General features: G+C 37.2%; 1 protein-coding gene across 1 annotated transcript in view; it reads left to right on the forward strand.

Annotated features, from left to right (window-relative positions):
• The window catches only part of NPAS3 (neuronal PAS domain protein 3), a 611,211-nt gene that overhangs the window by 178,982 nt on the left and 412,030 nt on the right, over positions 1 to 20,199 (forward strand). Inside the window, exon 2 of the mRNA XM_037395881.1 lies at positions 6,003 to 6,247. Coding sequence (XP_037251778.1) covers positions 6,003 to 6,247 — 245 coding nt within the window. The remainder of the gene's footprint in view (positions 1 to 6,002; positions 6,248 to 20,199) is intronic.

A 20,199-nucleotide genomic window follows, 5' to 3' on the forward strand; every position in this document is an offset into this window, starting at 1 on the left:
ATCCTCAAATGTAAGAGTCACATAGAAGCAAAATAAATAAATATTCAAAATAATTGGGTCATTTCTATATTGATGCTATTCCATTCTTTGAACTTCTAATTAAGTGTAATTGTCCTGTGAGATCAGTGAGATGAAAACAGATTTTTATAGTCCAGAACATGGCCTATGGGTGGGCACCTACCAGTGGCCTTGGACATTATCTTAATGAATCGCGCAGGCATTAAGAGTCAGCTTTTCTATGTATCCATTATTACAAATGGGCTTAACGTCCCTCAAACGTCCCTCATTGTTTGCACTGGTCAGCCTGAAGCCCCAGGAAAGGTTCTCCTCAAGAATTTTTGCTAAGTGAGGGAACAGGTAAGAGATTAGTCCTGTAATAGATCAGAATCTGCAAACATTCATATTAGTTAAATTATCACATTAATCCACTACACGGTGTTGATATAAATACAGAAATTAAGTAAAGAGGTTATTTAAAAAAGGGAAGCGATCTAAAGTTGATTGAAATATAAAAATGTCCAAAGTATGACAATACTATGTTATGTCATATTAACACACAACAAGGTAAGAACAAGATAAGAGGATCTTTCTAGCATATCTCATACAGATTTGCCCAAATGCACACCTGTGGAGTCAGGAGCAGCATAAATTTATTTCTGTATGTAATACTACAACTAAAGTCAATGGCAAGTAAGCATTCTTCTGTTATTTGTATTGGAAAACAATATGCACAGAAGGACATACATAATTGAAAGTCTCTTTCAGGAGGTTGATGGGGTTGGATCACTTGGCTCCCGTCCTCCTCTTTTTTCTTTTTTTTTTTTGTCACAGATTCATTGTGTGCTCTAATGTTGCACATCCTTTCCATATATTTGATTTCTTTTCTGTGAAATGGATATAACATCCATCTGACTGCGTTCTTTGGAGAGTTGGATAATGTTTATAGTGGACCTTTTGATCCTTGAATTTAAAAGACTAGACTAATATAAAAATACACCCAGGCATATTGCTTCGTTCTCTATAAAGCTTGTTGTAAACATTATTAGATATTGTTGTTATTTTTGTACTGTATCTGGTTTTGCTGCTACTAATCCGTGTTGTTGTTAGAGGCTTAAGAAATTCACTAGTGGTCGATAACAGCTGAATTAACAAGTGTGATATTGTTTAGTATTACAAGAAAAAGTGCTCTGTTCTGGTATACTGTTGCATTTGTGAAGTTTCTCCTGAAAGCAGGAAGGATTTCAATAGAATTATCAAAAATACTGTGCATCCTTTGTGAGAGTTTGCCATACTTCTCTGCTTGTAGTTAATGAAAATGAGCAAAAACTATGACGGCACACTGCAGACAAGCTGTCTGTTGGCTGGAGCCATTATAGCTGGAGCTCAGCAGCCCGTCTGTCCCTCAAACCTTGTTTTATGGCCATCGTCCCCAGTCCAATCTCTATTTATGACAAGTACAGCAAGGGTACCGTAAAACCCTGCCGGCGCTGTTACGTGGGGCTGAGCAGGGAGAGACCGACATTTCTGAGAAGCCTTGCTTGGCGGGGAGATTGCCTGTGTCAGGCTTAAGGGAACAGCATAGGTGAAATGTAAATGCAAGCTGCCTTTCTAACACTGGGCAGGCAACTCTGTGATATATCTACTTCCAAGCTATATTTTGAAATTACAGATAGAAATATTTGTAACCATGACCGTTCCCCTGTTTTCATTCAAAACGCAAACTCATGGAATTAGTTTATTTCACTGATTTTTACTGCCCAAACCAAGACACAGAAGCGAGGTACTGATATGCTAAAAAATCATTGCTAATATAGGTCAGTACATCTGTTGATATGCTGTAATATGTTTGATTGCCATTATACTCTGCAAAAATTAGGAGCTGTGATTGTTCCATCTTTAAAGTGACAGATGATGATCTGCCAGACATGTGGAGCTTGTGGGTGTGCACACAGATATGGATGCATGTATATGCTTATGAATATAAAATATATTAAATGATGTGAAATAAAATATGAAGCAGGTTATGCTTGGAATGACCACAAGCACAATGAAATCACAAGTGAGTTATGAGTACCAATAAAACTTTTATGCAACACCATATTATCATGTCTTCTGCATCTGCTGTGTTTTCAATAGAAAATCTACTTTAGAAATGTTGTGTACACCATTTTAAAATTGTATGGTAATATTTATTGTACCCTTTCATCTGTAAAAAACAGACCCCTTTTGTATCAGTCCATCTGGAAAGCCCCTAAAAGGAAAAATAATATATATTTTAGAAGCCTGCTATCTAAAATAGCATTACTTTACTAGCCATTAAATATCCTGTTTATATGGTACTGCATCTCTGAATTATCAGGAGCTAGCAGCTGGAAACCTCTTAGTCTTCTTTAGTGGACTCAGTATATGGAAATTCTTTGAGAAGTATGTTCTTAAGGGAACGCATGAAGTTTTGCTATTGATGATGACATCATCTGATATCGTACGGTGATGCACTCTGATCCAATTATCTGAGCTCCTTCCCTTTCTCCACAGAAGGCAGAGGGAGGAATATTTGTATCCCTTGGGTATACTTCCCACTATTACTTTCTTGTTGGTACTATGGATAGCATATGTACATTTGCTTGTCTGTTGGAGGACCTTCTCTATCATGTGAGAGCTCTCACATGTGTGGTGCTTGCTTTCTTGGTGCTTTCTGAATGTTTTTGAAATCCACTTAGTAAACATGGGTATAGTTTCCCACATTTTTGTTTTTCTCATTAGCAGGACACCATGTGGGTATTTGTAGCCCGATACCCTAGTAAGTTAACTTACCAAGAATCAACTCTAATCCCAGTGCCGTGTGACAGAACGTAAGATGTGTTTTGCTCCTGTGCCAGCACCACTGCTTTCTGTTGTGAGCTTCACAGCTCTCTTTTCTAGCATCCTCTTGGGATTATCAGTGCCAGCACTTTGTTCTGTTAGCATCTGATGATGGAGCTGATTTTGCCTATCAGAATCACAGGTGCCAGAGAGTATTAACAGTGATGTTTAGGCCATATCTAGGGAATTCCTGCATCCTGCTGAGGAAATCGCTGCTTCTAAATTAAGGACCCATTGTACCAGCATAACTGTAGTGTCCAACACTATAAGAGTGTTTCCCTGGTGGAATTATGTAGAGTAGAAGTTAGGACTTCTGTGCACATTTCGACATATACTGTTTGTAAATTTAGCTTAATGCACTGATGCCAAGAGGAAAGTGCTACAAGCTACAAACTCCTTGACCTGAGTCACTTGGTGAAGCTTCCACAAATGACTGGGAGGAAAAACATGTTATTGATAATACTATTTCTCAGGAGTTTCTTTTGTATGTCTATTATATCAGCTTCCCATCCCTTGTACTTCGGGACTGTTTTTTATTGTAAAAGGTTGAATACACATAGGTGACTTTCAAAGGATGCTGTTTACTTGCACAGGTAGCCTCGCTTTTCAGCTTAACTGACTGCCATTGTAAATTGTTAATAATACAGTAAAGTATTACATATTTTTCTACTGCAATATTTTACTCAATTTCAGCAATCTCCTGAACCCTATACAGGACTTGTAAACTGTGGATTCAGTCTTTGGTGTTACTAAGGAATATTCTATCACCATTCAATTTCTGACTTTTCTTCAATTTCAAAAATTGCTGGGATCTGTAATGTTTCTGATTTGTTTTACTAGGGATCCCCAAAAAGCCCCCTTCTTCCATAAGAATTTTCCATAAGCATAATCAAGTGCTTTGGAAAGAAGGTGTGAACCACTTGGTGCAGACTTTCATAACAGATCTAGAATCTCAGCTCTTCTGGATTCTTCAAACTTGATTTGGGGACTTGAGGTCCTCAACCTCAGCTTCTGGAGAAAAAAGTGTGATGGCACGTAGTAAAGGCCATCCCTTGCGCCCTGAAAATGAGCTTTCACTTGCAAGCAATTGGGCAGAGAAACTTACCTGCTCTTCCTTATGTTACTGTTGTGGGAATTTAGCTTGTATTAGGGTACCTTACTGCACTGAAATTAATTAGACGGTTCACACCTCACAGAGCTGTGCTTCCAGGTTTCTCTATATACATAAAATATTTCTATCAGCTATATTTAATGCACCTTTTGAGGGATTTTACACATCTATGAAGGTATGAAATTCAACAGAGATGCATCCTCAACAAGCATTGTGAAATTTTATTTTTCAGGTACTTTTCTCCTGGAATATAACTTACAAATCTAGCTGCTAGCTGTCTATATAGAGTTCATAAAGACAAGTATGTACTTTATTGTGGGATTCAGTAGGTTCCTTACCTATGGGTAAGGATGTGCCATTTTCTCCCGTACCTTTATCTCACCATCCCTATTTCTTAGCCAGGCTGTATTTTTAGATATGATTGCTATTAGTATAGAATTGTGTAGGGAATATAATTTGTTAAGCATTCTCAGAGAAGTGTGATGGAGGGATTTAATTTGTGTTTTAAGGGCCCAGCTGATCTGCCCTTTCAATTCTGAGGTGGCACAGACAGGCAGAAAAATGCAGCTGGGTAAGAATATTAAAATAAGAGACACTGAAGTTTAAATTATTTCCCAATTAGAAAGATAGTTAAGCAGAGGTCTCAGAATCATGGTATTCGATATGTGTGCCTAAATTCTACTGATCTACTTCACATGCCAGAGTGCTTTTGTATATCTGGCTGTTATGATTTTTTTGTTGGTAAAATCCAGGGTTTCAGGAAGAGCTGTGGAAGCTTATGAGAAGCGTTTGCTGTTCCGTTATACATTGATTGAATTCCAGCTCTGTTGTAAACCAATGACTAGTTAATGGAATCGTGGCTGCAACTTCATCAAATTAATAAGTAAATAAATGAAGCAAAGGGGTTTGTGATGAATAAGAATAATTTCTACTCACCTTACACTGATTGGTAGACACCCACCCTCAGCATCAGCACCAAACACTATGCACTGAGACAGAGGTCTGGTCAAGCTTATCATATCCTGAGTTGAATGCTCTGTCTCAAAAAAAAAAAATACTATCTGTTCTTTGTATTATCTACACATTGACTCCTAATCTTTCGGGAAGTATTGTACATTTCTTTGTCCCAAACCATGCAACAAAAAAAGTTAGTTAAAAAAAAAAAGTGCATTCAGCAGTTTTACACATATTAAACAAATAGGCCAGGAAGTAAAATCCAAGTTACCTTTAGGTGTTGTGTATGGGTGGTAGCAAGTGATGCAATAGGACTAAATGAATGTCTTTGGATTTCCACCTGTTCAGTGTAATGCAGGAGGTCCTTTCTGTCCAAAAAGTTGTCAGGCTGGCATGTATGTGGTAGTGAATTACAATCAGACATGTGAAGCACATAACTGTGTTAACTGCTTGCTTCCCCCGCTGACAAAGGTTGCTGTTCCCACAGCAGGGACAGCTGAACCACTCAAAAAGAGCAGCTTAATGAAATCCAGGAAGGTTTACATCATTTCACCAGACTTAAACTTCTGTGGCTAAGAGGTCACTGTACAACCTGTTTGGTCATCTTGGCTGCACCGCAACCCCTGCCAGAGGTAGCACACACTTCAGTCATCTACTTTTAACCTTCTTTTCCCAAGAGTCAGAGTTTGGCACAAATTTAGACAAAATTGGGTACAATGAGTCAGGAGAAGCAATGACATCTAGGCAGATAAACTCCACATACACAGCATTCTTGGGAATCTTTTCTTGCAGCTGGCAGCAGAGAAAGGAAGGGCAGGCTAAAAAGAAAGTGGCTGAAATGAGTTAGGAGTAGTCAATATGTTGGCTACCACTGAAACTCAAATATTATCATTAGTTTTAATCATTCAAAGACTGGAGTACCATTAAATATATCCTGAAGTCTGTACATCCATACACAGCAGCATTTTGTAAATGTAGTAATTTGTACAGAAGACCAGCAGTGAAAAAGCAAATTGGTTAAATGTGACAGAACGCTAATATTGATGAATGTCCTACTTTGTTTATTTTCTTTCAGTTTACAAGCTTTGAGGAAGGAGAAATCCCGAGATGCTGCTCGCTCTCGCCGGGGAAAGGAGAATTTTGAATTCTATGAGTTGGCAAAGTTGTTGCCACTGCCTGCAGCCATTACCAGCCAGCTTGACAAGGCATCCATCATCCGACTTACAATTAGCTATCTGAAGATGAGGGACTTTGCTAATCAAGGTGATCCTCCGTGGAACTTGAGAATGGAAGGACCTCCACCTAATACATCAGTAAAAGGTATGGAATAATATGTTGTATAGTATCGAATATGGCAGCCTTTAGTAACCGCTAAATTGAAATTTTTACCATCATCCTTTCTTCTTTCCCTGCATATCAAATCCTTTAAAGGGATACAAATGTGGAAATCTGAGGTCTGCATGAGAAAGACACCATGTGAAGGTGAAATAAACCTCTTATTTATTTTTTTTATTTAACAAGGAACCTATTGATGTAATTATTACAGCTGTATATCTTCTGGGTGACATAGACTAAATTGTTTGAAGTTAGCCATTGCTTTGGTTTAGTGTTTTATATAAGGATGTGTTTGAGTGGAACATGGCATTATTTCTTGATTTGAGGATTCAATATCTTAATTCTCTGGCTAGACCTTAAAGGCAGAATCATGTATTCTGAAGTTTGAAAGCATCACATCAAAACATTTAAATCTTCATATTAGAGAACAGGATTTTATATATCATCTTGTAATGTGTATAGAAATTATTTTGACTTCTCAGCCCGTAGGCATCTGTCAACATTTCAGCCAAAATAGACTGTTTTCAATATTAAACACCCTCTTTTCATGCTCAAACAAGCAGTTGGGCAGGAAAATCAATGTTTTAGACATGAGTTGCCACAGAAGTCAGGTAACAGAGGAATCGGTTGTTTTAGAGGCTATGTGCATGTTGGTCCTATGTAGTGTTTCCAAGGACTTCTGTAAACTGGTCATTTTTTTGTAATTTTTTTTATTTTTACTCATGTTACTTATGTAGATGAGTGTGATCTTGCTGTCTGATAAGTATTGTAAAATAGAGAGCAAGCTGCGTTAACAGCAAGAACTCAAAGTTACCATAACCTGGGAATTTTGGTTGTCCTGGCTTTGACAGCGCAGAAAACTACGCTGTTTTATTTTAGCTACTGATCTCACATTTTGGAGGAAACATAGTTTGGAAAGAGGCATATGAGATTTGTGCACTTCAGTTTTTTTCCTACACATGATGAAACTTAAACTCAGTCTACACTAAACTGAAAAGACTGTATATAGCATGAGGCAAAAGAAAAAGATACCTTTAAGGGTGAGGGGAGGAGGGAGAAATAGAATCTTATTTATCAGCCCACAGCTGCTGCTGAAAGTTTACTGGTATTGATGGTGCAAAGGCCTTTTACCTGCTCTTCCATTTAAAGGAAGTAATATTAGTTAAGGAAAGTTATAATTTTCAGTGGACAGAGATAGACATGGAGGGTAAAAGCAAAGGACTTTCAGGGTGATGATTTGGTAGCTGGACACATTTGCGTCATTTCATATATTTCATTTATATTATCTGCCACATCATATATAATTTTCAGGGAGAAAAAAAAAAAAAAGTAGTAATTACATCATCCAGAGCATGAGTATAATGTGGTTCATCAGGCTTCTGATGTAATACGCAAAAGTTCCCCATTTTTTCAAGATGAGAGTTTATTCTCAGGCAATTTAACAGTGTTTCAAGGTGGATGTAAAGTGAACTGCTGTACAATCTGTGATCTGTCTGTTAAAACAAATAATTCCTCCCAAAATTCCTGTTGCTAACAGACATACAGTGCTTCTACAAGCTGTCCTGTATTATGGAAAGTCTGATCTCTGCAGATCTCTGTGTATGTTTTTGGAGTATCTGGCTGGTGGGGTTTTTTTGTTGTTTTGTTTTGTTTTGTTTTGTTTTTCATTAACCACTTGTGGAATATATACCTGAATATTCCTTTTTGGGCACAGATTCTAATGAAGAAAATAGTTTAGAGGGAGAACGAAACCTTATTCTTAGACAACATCATAAATACTCTGGCCTAGAATAACACGTTTCTCACTACAAAAAAAGCTAGGTAAACATTTAATGTCTTTCACCTTACCTGATAAAATAATCCTGCTTCTCCACTGATCTGGTGATATGGTTCCCATCCCTCTAGGCATAGGGGTTGTGGGGAGCTGGGGAAGGGGTTTTGTTTCCCCCCACCCCCCTGTTGAGTACTTAGCTTTATATTAAGTAGGATTGCATTATTTGTGTTCAGTATATCAAAATAATGCTTGAATAAACAGTGTTTCATTGTACAAGAGTTTCCCATAAGCAGGTTTAACTGTATAGTAGAGGTATATTTTATTACTTCACCAGTTCTCCTTACACTGAAACCTGTTAACACATTCTGATCAAACATTCATGAAATTACATCAAAATAAATTAATTTTCATTTATTAAGGTTGGGTTTTGCTGCTCTTGAAGAAGTTCATATGGAGAAACAAGCTCACATAAATAGCTTGCAGCTTCACATGAAGTATGGTTGATAATCCTACAATAAAACACTAGACCTTATACTTTGTGTGTGCCCGAGCAATCTTCTGGATAGACTTAAAGGTATTTGGAAAATTATATCAGAGGTATTTATGTTGCGTAGCCAACTGCTTCCCTGCGCCCCCCCCCCCCCCCCCCCCCCCCCCGCCAAATGTGTTTGTTGGTCCTGCTTTTTTAATTGTAAATTTTCAAAGGTTAGTTTTACATTTGTCCCCCTGTACTATACAGCAATTTAATAATTTTATTTTAGTATTCCAGGAAGGTCCTTTTCTATGCCCTGTATTTATCACAGCTTTTCTTAAAAGTCTATAAAACCTGATGAGTTTGTTTTCTTATGCCTTACTGTGTAGCGATCACTACAAGTTGTTCTTGCAAATGAACAGTCATGTAACTCCATATAATATTTTCAGAGACAATTACTTCATGTAACTATCTTGAGCAGTTGGAAAGTAACAGATAGTTTTCTCCATTATTTTAGAAATATCTGTATTGTTAAAATACAGATCAAATCTACAATGAACATTATGCATTATTCAAGAAATGACCAGGCATTCTCAGCACTGTTTCAGCTAAATAACTGATGATTGTAACCTTTAAAGAAATCTCATTGTGGTGACTATTGGTAAATCATTTCTCCATTCATAGTAATCTTTATTTAGAGGCTATCTAGAAACCATTATATCTTTTATTAATCTTAAAAGCAATAGCCAATGATTTGACATTTGCTAAAAATGGATAAATTTTCCACCTTCTAATACAGCAGGCTTCAGTCAATTTTTATTCGTACATTGTCTAAGGCTTTCTTTATGTAGGAAGTATTAGTCCTTGTAAACAAATACGCACACAAGTTATAGCAGATGAATTTACAGATTACAGTTCTTAAAGACCAGGACATGATTCTCGTATGGCAGAAAATAATCAAAAAGTTATTTAGAGTCAGTAGAAATAAAATGGTTATTCTTTACATGCTATATACAATATGTTATGAATATCAGTACTATTCTGTTTCAGTCCCTCCAAAAGTCTTTGTTTGACTCCCAGTATTTAAGGGGTATGTTCTGAGGAGAACAGCAAATGAGCTGCTGATCAATGTTTTGCACCCAAAGGTGAGCTTTTTGAAAGTTCTGATCTGGTAATGGAAGCATTTTTATAGTCTGTACTGTGTGCTCAGCCAGTAAGTGGTGCTTTCCATGGCATAGCCCCCTTGCGCGTTCTGATTGCCTGACCCATGCCAGACCCTTCTGAGGAGTGAGAACCTTCATATTTTGAAATATTTTCTCCAAATGATTGACTCCAAATTTCTTTATATTTTTAGCACAGACTGTTGTTGAAAGAGTTCAAAGATCATGCAGTTTTAATGTTTTTTTTCTGCTACTCCATAGGTGTTCTTACCAAGCCATATTTTCTTCCTTTTTCTTCAAATAAAGAGAGGAAGGGTGGGGAGCAGTATGAAGCACCGTGATGTTCTCTAGTGTGCTGAATGTGTTTGGCTGATGTAAAGTCATGGCATGTATTTGCTTTTTGGGCATCTTTGGGACACTGGCACTGGTGTGTGACCACTGTCACTATAAAAAGAAGGCTCATGACTCTGTCTTGAGCACCAGTCCCAGCATTTGCCATTAATGTTACTTTTGAAGCAGCAATTAAATCCAGTAGTCTGTGCCTAATTTTACAAACCCTTGTCCTGGAAATTTGCCATGATAGCATCAAAATATATTAGATTTTCATTCCTTTTTTGTTGAAGGGAGGTGTTCATTTCTGTCTTTGGAGGTACAAACAAGTGTTTGTGCAAAGCCATGAGTCTAATTTCCTGCCAAGTGATGTTGCATATGGAAATTAGATTACCTAAAACAACTTCGGGCATGTCTTCTCTTTGTATGAAAAAAAAAAAGTGATTGTGGGATTATCCATAATCTCAAGGTATAAGTGAGTTTATCATGAGCTGCTTTTTTTTAAAAAAAAGGGTTTTTTTAAGCCAAATCTTTACATTTTATGCTACATAAGTGTAATAACCTTACTTATGTTCTGCTGTAGTAGAACAGGCGAATGAGAGATTCTAGCTGAGGAGTGAAAAGGACTTTGGTAAATAGTACTGATTGACTGGTAGATTGTGTGAAGAATGTCACTTTTAGTTTAGCCATCTGTACTCTTAGTGTTACATGTTCTCCCATTAGGTAGTTTTACACATCTGTGTTCTGGAATTAATATATATCAGTATAAAAAGAAATCAGATGCTGTCAAAAGTGTTTGTGGTGAACTCAAGTTTTTCTTGTCCAAATTGTTCTTGTCCAATGTAACTAAATATGCCTCTGACACGTTGCTTGCAATAAAAGCATCCAATGTTACTTCAGTTCTGCTGTGGTAATGACAAAAAAAAAAAAAAAAAAAGAAGACGTTGTTTTGGTAATCACAGAAGAAAAAATTAAACTTTAACACAAAATGACACCTGTTGCCTTTAAACTTGCATATTTTCCAAAGGATCCATTCTCAACATAAACAAAGCATGTAAGCGTAGGCTGAAAATGAAGTCTTATCGTATTATGGAACTTGGTGCTGAGGAAGTAAGTCCAGAGCTTTGAATTCTCTGGGAAAGAAAATAAGCGATAATGATAATTGGAAAGTATGGTAATTGTTATCCCAAATATCAAGTGAGGTTACTTTCATTAAGTATCTTTTTCTGATAATTTTTATGCTGGATATGTATGCATTTTTTAGAGATAAATAAATGGTTCTCTTCTGAATGTTCTCATTGTGGAAACCCTTAGATAACATTACCTGTTGTTAACCTTTCATATTTTAAACTGATAGTTGTCTTCAGAGCAGGAGAGGCAAGATAGTACAAGCTTTTCTCTGCCGAACCACCCAGGCCTTCTGCTAAGACCAGTCTTTGCTTCTGAACCGCCACACAATTCTATCTGAGGGAAACCCTCTATAGGGGCAAAGAAATAAGAATTACTTTCTTCCTCAGTGTTTGTGGCCGAAGACATTGGTTTTCACTGTTAGACATGAAAAGGTGCATGAGATGAAAACAACATGGCGCAGGTGAATTGGCAGTATTGCTTGTTATGGAAAGGTTCTCCGGATCTGGCCATCCCGCTTGGTGTGGAACATCTGCCCTTGTGCTGGACAATTCTAGGTAGCCCCGTAATTTATTTCTCCCTGTCTTGTAGGTGTTTTTCTTATGAGAATCTGATTCTTGTTTATGTGTAGGCCACTATAAAGTGCTCTGTGTGCCAGTATCAAACACTGATTGTAAACATAATGTCTATCCATTGTAAACCTGTTTATGTGGCCATAGGGGCAGTGCAGCCATAGGAACAGGTAGCTTAGTCATCAACCTATTACACAGGGTAAAGGAAAAAGCGATTAGGTGTGGTTTGAATGTAGGAAAGGAGTGCTGGAAATTTCAGACAGACAGTGGTAAAACATTAATGTTCTTTGTGAGGATTATTGATGGTTTTCTAGTATGAAAGATGTGGAAGCCAAAATGAGGTAGCTCTGTTTGAATCTCATTGTGATAGATAAGATGAATTGAATACTGGACTCAGAGTTGGTGGTTGCCTAGTGACAAGTGATCATGACCTGATTGCTTTCAATCTCTGCAAATGGAGGAGGGTGCCAACCAATATACTCAGTGCTTTTGAGGGACTAATTGACTAATGGAGAAACTTATGTGTGAAATTGATTGTGAGGAAAAATGTTGATGGAAAAATTAGAATAAATGTTGACTAGAACTCAAATTATGAAACTGCCATCTTCTGTGCACCTTAAAATTATAAAACTGCATCCTTTTTTAGAATGGAAGTGAAATCAAGTATTTGAAAAAAGATGTATGTATTTATGTAAAACTTTGGGAATAAAAGGGAAATACATAACAGTTAGGATAAACTAGACTCTCTTAGGTGCAGGAAGTTTACAAAGACAAGCAGATAAATTAAGTAAAAATCTACCAGGATTAGAAAACTGAAAGAAAAAAATTGGTTTATTTGTATTAGAAATGGGAAAAATTCTGGCAACAATATAGGCTCATTAGCAGTAAGGTACGGTAAAACTTGTGGTTGTAGCAAAGGCAGGGGAGCTTGATACAGGTTTCTTCAAGTGCTTGTCTGTGCAGAATCCATTCTGCCGGCCTTTATAGCTCAGGTTACTGTTACGGCAGCGTTCAGGGAGCATATGCAATCATAGTCATCAACAATATAAAAACTTGGGGAGGAGAATTCTGCTGCCAGAATTTATAGTTTGGTGGACTTGGCAGTGTTAGATTTACAGTTGGACTCAATGATATTAAAGGTCTTTGCCAAACTAAATGATCATATGATTCTATATCATATGTCTTAATCAAAATGGGATTATTATAGCTTGTTGTGGATTTTGTTGTCTTGCTCAATCCTCCTTGTTTCTCTCTCAAGCTTCCCATGCAAAAGTATTCTGCTTCTGGAATTCAAATGCTGGAGTCCCAAGCGTGAGGCTCCAAGAACTGCCTGCTGTGTGTTTGAGTTGTACCCGTACATGATGAATGCTATCTCTATCTTTTCTGCTGGGGAAACTAGGAATCTTTCTTTAGTGTCTGAATCAAACTCTAAAAGTACTTGAAAAACAAAAGAGTATAATTCTTAGATGTGCCAGAAAAAGCAGATCTTACCAACAGAGCAGGGAAACCCCTGACATCACAGTAATACACACTGGCCTTGCTCCACAGCAGTCATCACAGTTGCGTGTTGCTTTGGTAGGTTACCTGCCATGGTATAAGCAAGGGACTCTGAAACTCTTGGGCATCATCATCGTGAATCCCAGCTTGCTGTGTTTCTCAGATATTCCAGAACTGTTGAATAAATTGTGCGCGTTCTTCAGACAAGGATTGGGTTACCTCTGATATCAGCCTGATACAGTTTGCAGCATCACCCATTCTTTGCAGTGGTGGTGGTGTGGCGGTTGCGGTACTGAGCTGTCTTAGCGTCAGAGTAGTTGCAGGCAAAATATTGGGAAAATTCCTGCAATAAAGGGATAAAGGTAAGATCGTGTATTTTTTCAGCAAACATGGGTAAAGGGACAATAATTCTTATAAAACAAACACAGCTTAATTCTCTGAAATTGCAAGTCCAGTTAACCAGGATATGCTTTTTATACTGAAGTATTTGTAAGGCATTTGACTTACTAGTGCATAAGAATTATGATTTTAAAATACTGGAAGAATATTGTATTGGCAGAACCAAGCGAAACACATTAACTTTATAAACTGATTGATCTTGGAAAGTAAATTGAAGTGAAAAGTACTATTAGGAAAGAGTTTCTGTGGTTTCCTGCAGAAAGCACTCTGGGCATGATCTTCAATGAACTGGCAATAAACACGGCACAAGTGCTGATTTCAAATTTGCAAACTGCAATGATGTTTGGATGATAAACAATGATCTATGCCGCTCAATAAAGCAAACCTAAAATGTGTTTATTTCAGTATAATGAAATGAAAAATATTATTAAATTTTTATAATGATTATAATATTCATATTTATATTTGCTGTCCTAAACTCCAAGCTACAGGTTGTTCCCAAGTAGTTAATTTTGTTACAAGACTTCGAAAGGTTTTGGTTTTCTTGAGATGCAGAACAGGAACAACGGGAAAACATCTCAAGTTCAGCTCTCCTTTTTTGCATGAACAAAGGCATAAAAAGAACCTACCTGATCCTTCCAGTTCTGCTAGCAGAAATGATAGAATGTTTTAGTTTCCTATGGTGCTTTATTTGTCTCGTAAAAAGTTCTATCCATCACTTCTGTGGAGACACACATTTACTATTGGTAAAAAATTAATACTCTTTCTAAAATGTTGTCAATCAGATGTCAGTCCCTGGAAGAGTTGTTTATTGCTAGAACTCCACACCTTGCATCTTAACAATTAGCTAGGAAAACAACCAGACAGGAAGTGTTTTAAAGAGCAAGGAAATAGAACAGGCGGCTTGCATGACTTTGCTCTCATTCCCAGCCACTACTGTATTTCCATTCTATTACACTGCATTTCACCTTCCTTTTTCTCTTCTTGGGCTGTTACATTGACTTGGTCGTTTTTGCATTTTCATTATGTTCTTTTAATACAGTGTATTTTTCTTAACCATTCTTTGTTTTTGAGTTTTTAGCTGGAACACTGAATATGGATAATGTCTTCCTCCTGTATGCGGCTTCCAGCGTTGACTCTCTCTTTTTTGTAGTCCTGCATTTTCTTCTACATGTTTGCATTCTTAATGCAGTCTTGGTAATGAGGGCAACCTGGAGAAGAATATTAATATTTAAAAGAAACCCTAAATAGTTTTTAACTTTTCAATTCATTCTATCTTCCTTCGATGGGCCTGCCTTTCTGTGCACAATAATCCTGTGTCATTCAAAATCCACCCCCGAGTTGAGAACATACCTTCCTCATTCCAGCTGAAAGATGGTGGGTGTCGTCATTATAATTCATGGTTGAGAACATTGATGATATTGGCTAGCAGGTTTTAGCAACAGCACAGGCTTCAGACTTGCAGAGGTAAATATGTCAGGAGGAGAATAGTGTCAACAGTTGTAATGTCTCCAACCTTGGCAAGGATGGTAAAAAACATCAGGGAAAACTTTCAAATCCAAACCAAGCTAATTTCTTGTCATTATATAATGATACGGATTTTTATCCAGTAGAAGTTTCCATGTAAAAGTCAGTGTCACAAAAATCCAGTTTTCCAAAGCTCTTAATAAAATGTTTCCATATGATTTTTACATGCATGTCTTATGTTGCATGCATTAGCTCCAGGTGGTCTTTTTTAGAAGCATGAATATCTTAAATTGTATGTGCAGTCTACACAACTTTTTCAAATAATGCACATGATGGGGTTAGCCAATTACAGATGTGCAATAAGTCCGGTGTGCCAAAAGTGCTTGTTCTGCTTTTTGCTTTTAGTAATCAGAAACAGACAAAAAGTAATCGCTGCTGTAGTTTTTGATATGTAAAATGAAAAAGGTCTGTTGCTATCTGTAGATTGCAATATCTGATAGAGCTTTTGTTTGTCTTTATATTTGTCCTTTTCTGAACAGAATAAAAGTGTCTGTGCTGAAAAGCATTTTGGACACAAGCTAAAGCTTAATACTGTAGTGCTCCAGTTTGCAACTGAAAGTGGTTGAGGAATTGGATCTTGTGGTTGGATTTAACAGTTTCAGTATAGTTATCATACCTGAGTCTCCTCAGCTGAGCAGGGAATGTAAGGACATGCTCCAAGTCCTGCTAAATTCAATAGAGCTTAGCCTTTGTTTCTTCTGTTAATTTAGTTTATTGGTTTTCTGGGTCATCTGAACTTTTATCATATATCTCCAGTTGAATGGTTGCCTCTTTTAGACCTCGTTAAGTTCATTGTGGAGATAATGAATACATCTGTATGAAGAGCTAAAGAAACAAATTAACAAGCTGATAATTAATATAGCAGAGACCTTAAAAAAAAACCCCAACAAAAAGAACCAAAACACCAAAACCCACACACAACAAAAAAACCCCCCAGACACAGGTAGTCATGTCCTTATTAGTATGTAGACATGAGGGAATAAAGCAGTGTAAATGAATGGAATTTCATAATATTTGTTTCACCAAAAGTAACATCCCTTTATATCACAAGTAAAAAAAATATTTTGTCTGAAGTGAAAGAACATGCACAAACCTTTTTTTTTTTATGAAAAGAGTAAATCTATATTTCCCATCTCATATGTTTGCAGTTATATATTTATTAGTATTTTCCAAAGTGGCTGTCTCAGTATTTGGAGTAAATAGTAGTCAGAGCCCTGAAAGTTAAGTTTGAAGTATATGGATTTAATAATAATTCTTGTTTTTCTGTAATAGTTACATTGGATACCTGTGGTCAACACAGCAAGATTTAGATGTTGAAGGTAGACCCAGCAATTTTAAAAACCAAAGTGCAGTGATTTTATATCTATATAATATGCAAGTATAAACACAGTCTGACCAAAGTTTGACCACAATATCAACGCAGCTTAATTTCTGCAACTTCTCTTTGAAGCCAGAGGAAGGAAATCGAGTTTCCACCAAATCCCTATGCTCTTGTGGTCTCCCATTTCAATCAGGGATATAAAGTAGAATACAATGAATCCATAGTAAAGACTTTCCCAGGACATTAGAGAGATCAGTAAAAACTGTTTTCATTAGCTGTCTGTAATTAAAGAGCACCCTTCATAGAGAGCTTACAATTTAGAGAATGTGTAAGCCCCTATATCTATCCAAGATTGCAAGCAAAATAAGTATCTCCACAGAGTTGGGGACTTAGGTGTTGTTTTAAAATATCGAGCTCCCTTAAGACACGTCTTTTCTGTTTATTTGCTAGCTTTGAAACCAAGGTGGATATTTTTATTTTCAATTTCAAAGATTTTAGACGTACTGCGATTTCTGTTTCTAAAGAAGGAAGGAAAGAAAGGCAAATCCCTATGTAACTACTTAACTCCAGTTGCACCACAGTCATCCTTATAAATGGAGCCGTTAGAAAATGCTTACCTTAATTTCAGTGCTTGAGCACATCACTCCTTATAATTCTTACTCGCTGAGTTAGCCAGGTGCATCTGCACAAGCATGTGTGTGTTGTTACTCTGCGTTCTACTTCTGTCATATAAAAATTGGTTTTGCTTTGCTTTGCGTGGGGTGATACCACATGCAAGTACGAAATTCCGTGTCTTATTTCATGATCTGGAAACTCAGTAAATGCATATTAAAAATTGGAAAAGGGAGAGGGAAAAATATTTTTGTTCACATTTTCATACACATAGACAATTCCCAAACATTACATATAGCAAGCAGAATAATGTCAGCATTACTTCAGATTTCATAGAGAACCACAGGTGTGTAAAGGTTTAGGAAGAATCAGGAGCTGGGTTTTTTTGTTTGCTTTTTGAAGTATATATCACATTTCCACCACTATCAGAGCAACTCTACATTTATATGTCCCCTTTCAAATGTGAATTGCTGTGTATGCTAGCTGTTTCTCAGCCTCTTGATGAAGCAGAACAGTGCTGATAATGTTAATAGAGAAATTGAGGCATATACAGATTTAGGGCTAGCTTTTCAAAAGAGTACAGCACCTCAACTGGGGCCAGATTTCAAAAGATCTCTGATCCTATTCAGCAACAAAATAAATAGCCAGATTTTCAAAAGATTTCATCACTTTGGTAATCTGATCATAAGAAGCAGCTGTTAAGCACATTTGCAAAGCCAGCCAGGAGTGTCTTGTTCAATATCACGTGAGAAGTGTGTGGCAGAGCAGGGAATAGAGCCCTCTTCCCGTGTCCCAGGTCTAGGAGTCCAGTTCTTAAGAAATAACACTATCTTCATGTCCTTTGCACGAATACTGTGTTTAATGAGATTTTCATTAGGAAATTTAACCCATGTCTGTGAGGAGACAGTTTGCAGAATAACATTAAGATTTACACTCAGAAATATTGTTAATCCATTTAATATTGAACCTCTATGTTATATTGCTTTCATTAGTATCTCTTGTAAAAATAAGAAGTCCCTTCAGTATTTTTTAAAGGTCTCATAGTCCATTGCCATTTTTTTAAGTGTCACAAGAAAAAAAAATAGAGTAACTAGGTATTAAAAAAAACAAACAACCTACAGAAGCCTGGAGCAAGTATATGCTATGGAAAGTCTAGGTGTGATTTTGCTGTGGGCTTCCACCTCATACCACATTCTGAGGGCATATTGTTTATTTTTGTTTACATTTTAAATGTTTCTTTCTGTCCCTTCCTAGAGATGAAGAAATATGGTATTTTCTTTTTCTGAAGATAAATACTTTTGTTATTTAATACTTTAGCACACTATTTTCTCTTTATCCTTATATGTCAGGCTGTTTCTGCTTATTTTGTGTATAAATGCTTTTACTTACTCTTCTTGTCCTGCTCTCTGTAGTTTCTATCTCTGTGCTCTTTCTTTTCTCTGCTGTTCTTTTGCTCCACCATACTATCCTGAAAGCTTAAAGGGCAATTTCCCCCCCACCCTCAATATTGCTAAGGACCTGAGAGGAAAATTAGCAGCTCACCTAACCTCACCATACATTTTGTTTTTGTTGCTTTCTCCAAAAGCCTCATGGAGGCTGTTGATTCTCCAACAACCTCATTAAACATAAAGGAACTGTATTCTTCATACAGACAGCTATGTTGAGAGGCCATATGGCAGCCTTGAGACGAAAAGCTCCAACATTTTATGAGGTCTACATATTGAGTCACCCATCACTAGCTTGGAGTCATCTCAGCAGATGTTCCTTGGGTTAGAGGCATTAGGCAAAGTCAGTGCTCAAACAGCTTTCCAATGTGTGCTTACTGGCAGTTTTGACGTAATTTGGTCTCCAGCAGTGATGATGCCAGACAGTTAACTTGGCATGGGATGATCTTTGAAGATGCCCATATCTGTCCTGAAAGAGTTCTTATTTCACCTACCGAACAGGAAGGTGAATTTTGGAGACAGTCTCCATTCAGTCTGGACTGAACTGCACATGAAGGATGGATACGATGGCCATGAGATGACTGGTCCTTGAAGTGCAGAGCACTTGCAGAACTGTTTTGTTGAGGTACGGTGTTGAGCAGTTGTGATAAGCACCCAGTCTGACTTCTTGCAGACCCCAGACGGAGAACCGCATCCAGTATTTTCTGCATCTGTTTGAGATACAGGTTTATCTCTTTGGAAAGTATCTAATGCTGATGTAAAGCATTTAAATGATAAAGAATCAACTACATCCCTGGGCAGATTGTTCCAATGCTTAATTACTGTCACAGTGAAAAAACTGTACCTCATTTGTAGTCTTATTTCAGCTTACAAACACTGGATCTTGTTATGCCTTTTTCACTAGATTAATGAGCTGCCTACTGTCAGAAATCTCTTCCACATGTAGGTATTGTGATCCTCTTAACCTTCTTTTCAGTAACTAAATAAATTGAGCTTTCTTAGCCTTTCACTATAGGGAATGACTTTCACGAGTCTAATCATTCTTGTAGCTCTTACCTGAGTCCTATCCAATTTCCTAACATATTTTCAAGAATGAAGGAAATCACAGCTGAACACAATATTTCAGTAAGTGTCATAAAAGCCTAAAGTAAAAATCACTGTATCTATTCTAGCCTGATGTTCTCTGGTTTATCCCAGTGACATATATTTGATAATCATTTTGATGTAATATTAAGGGCTATTTTTCTTACTTTGGGAATATACACAAGTTTTTCTCTCTAATTGTAGTCGTTCTGGATTCCTTTGCTGATAAGGACAGAACAATGTCAACAGGTAGATTTTCAGGAATAATGATGAATTATGAAGGTTACCCTCAGCATTTTGTTTCAATGGCATATTTATTTCAGTAGGAATAAGCTGTAGTGGAGAGAACCGAACTTGGAGAGCAGGCACCACCTGTTGAGATTGGGGTGATCTGTGTATCTGTAATCTGGGGAAAGTGGCTTTTGCAGTTAGGAGATTGAATAGGCCAGGATAGGTACAAGTGCAGTGTTAGTTTACCTACAGAATTCAGAACATCTCTGGAAGCACACCTGTCCAGGGTTGTCTGAAGAGTTCCTTGTGCCTCCTTCCGGTCTGATACCTGTCCTATTCAGACAACTTGCATTGGCACGTTGGGTTATCAATTTTGTATCTGGACG

This window comes from Falco rusticolus, chromosome 7 (genome assembly GCF_015220075.1).
Source record: "Falco rusticolus isolate bFalRus1 chromosome 7, bFalRus1.pri, whole genome shotgun sequence".
In the NCBI taxonomy this organism is placed as follows: Eukaryota; Metazoa; Chordata; class Aves; order Falconiformes; family Falconidae; genus Falco; species Falco rusticolus.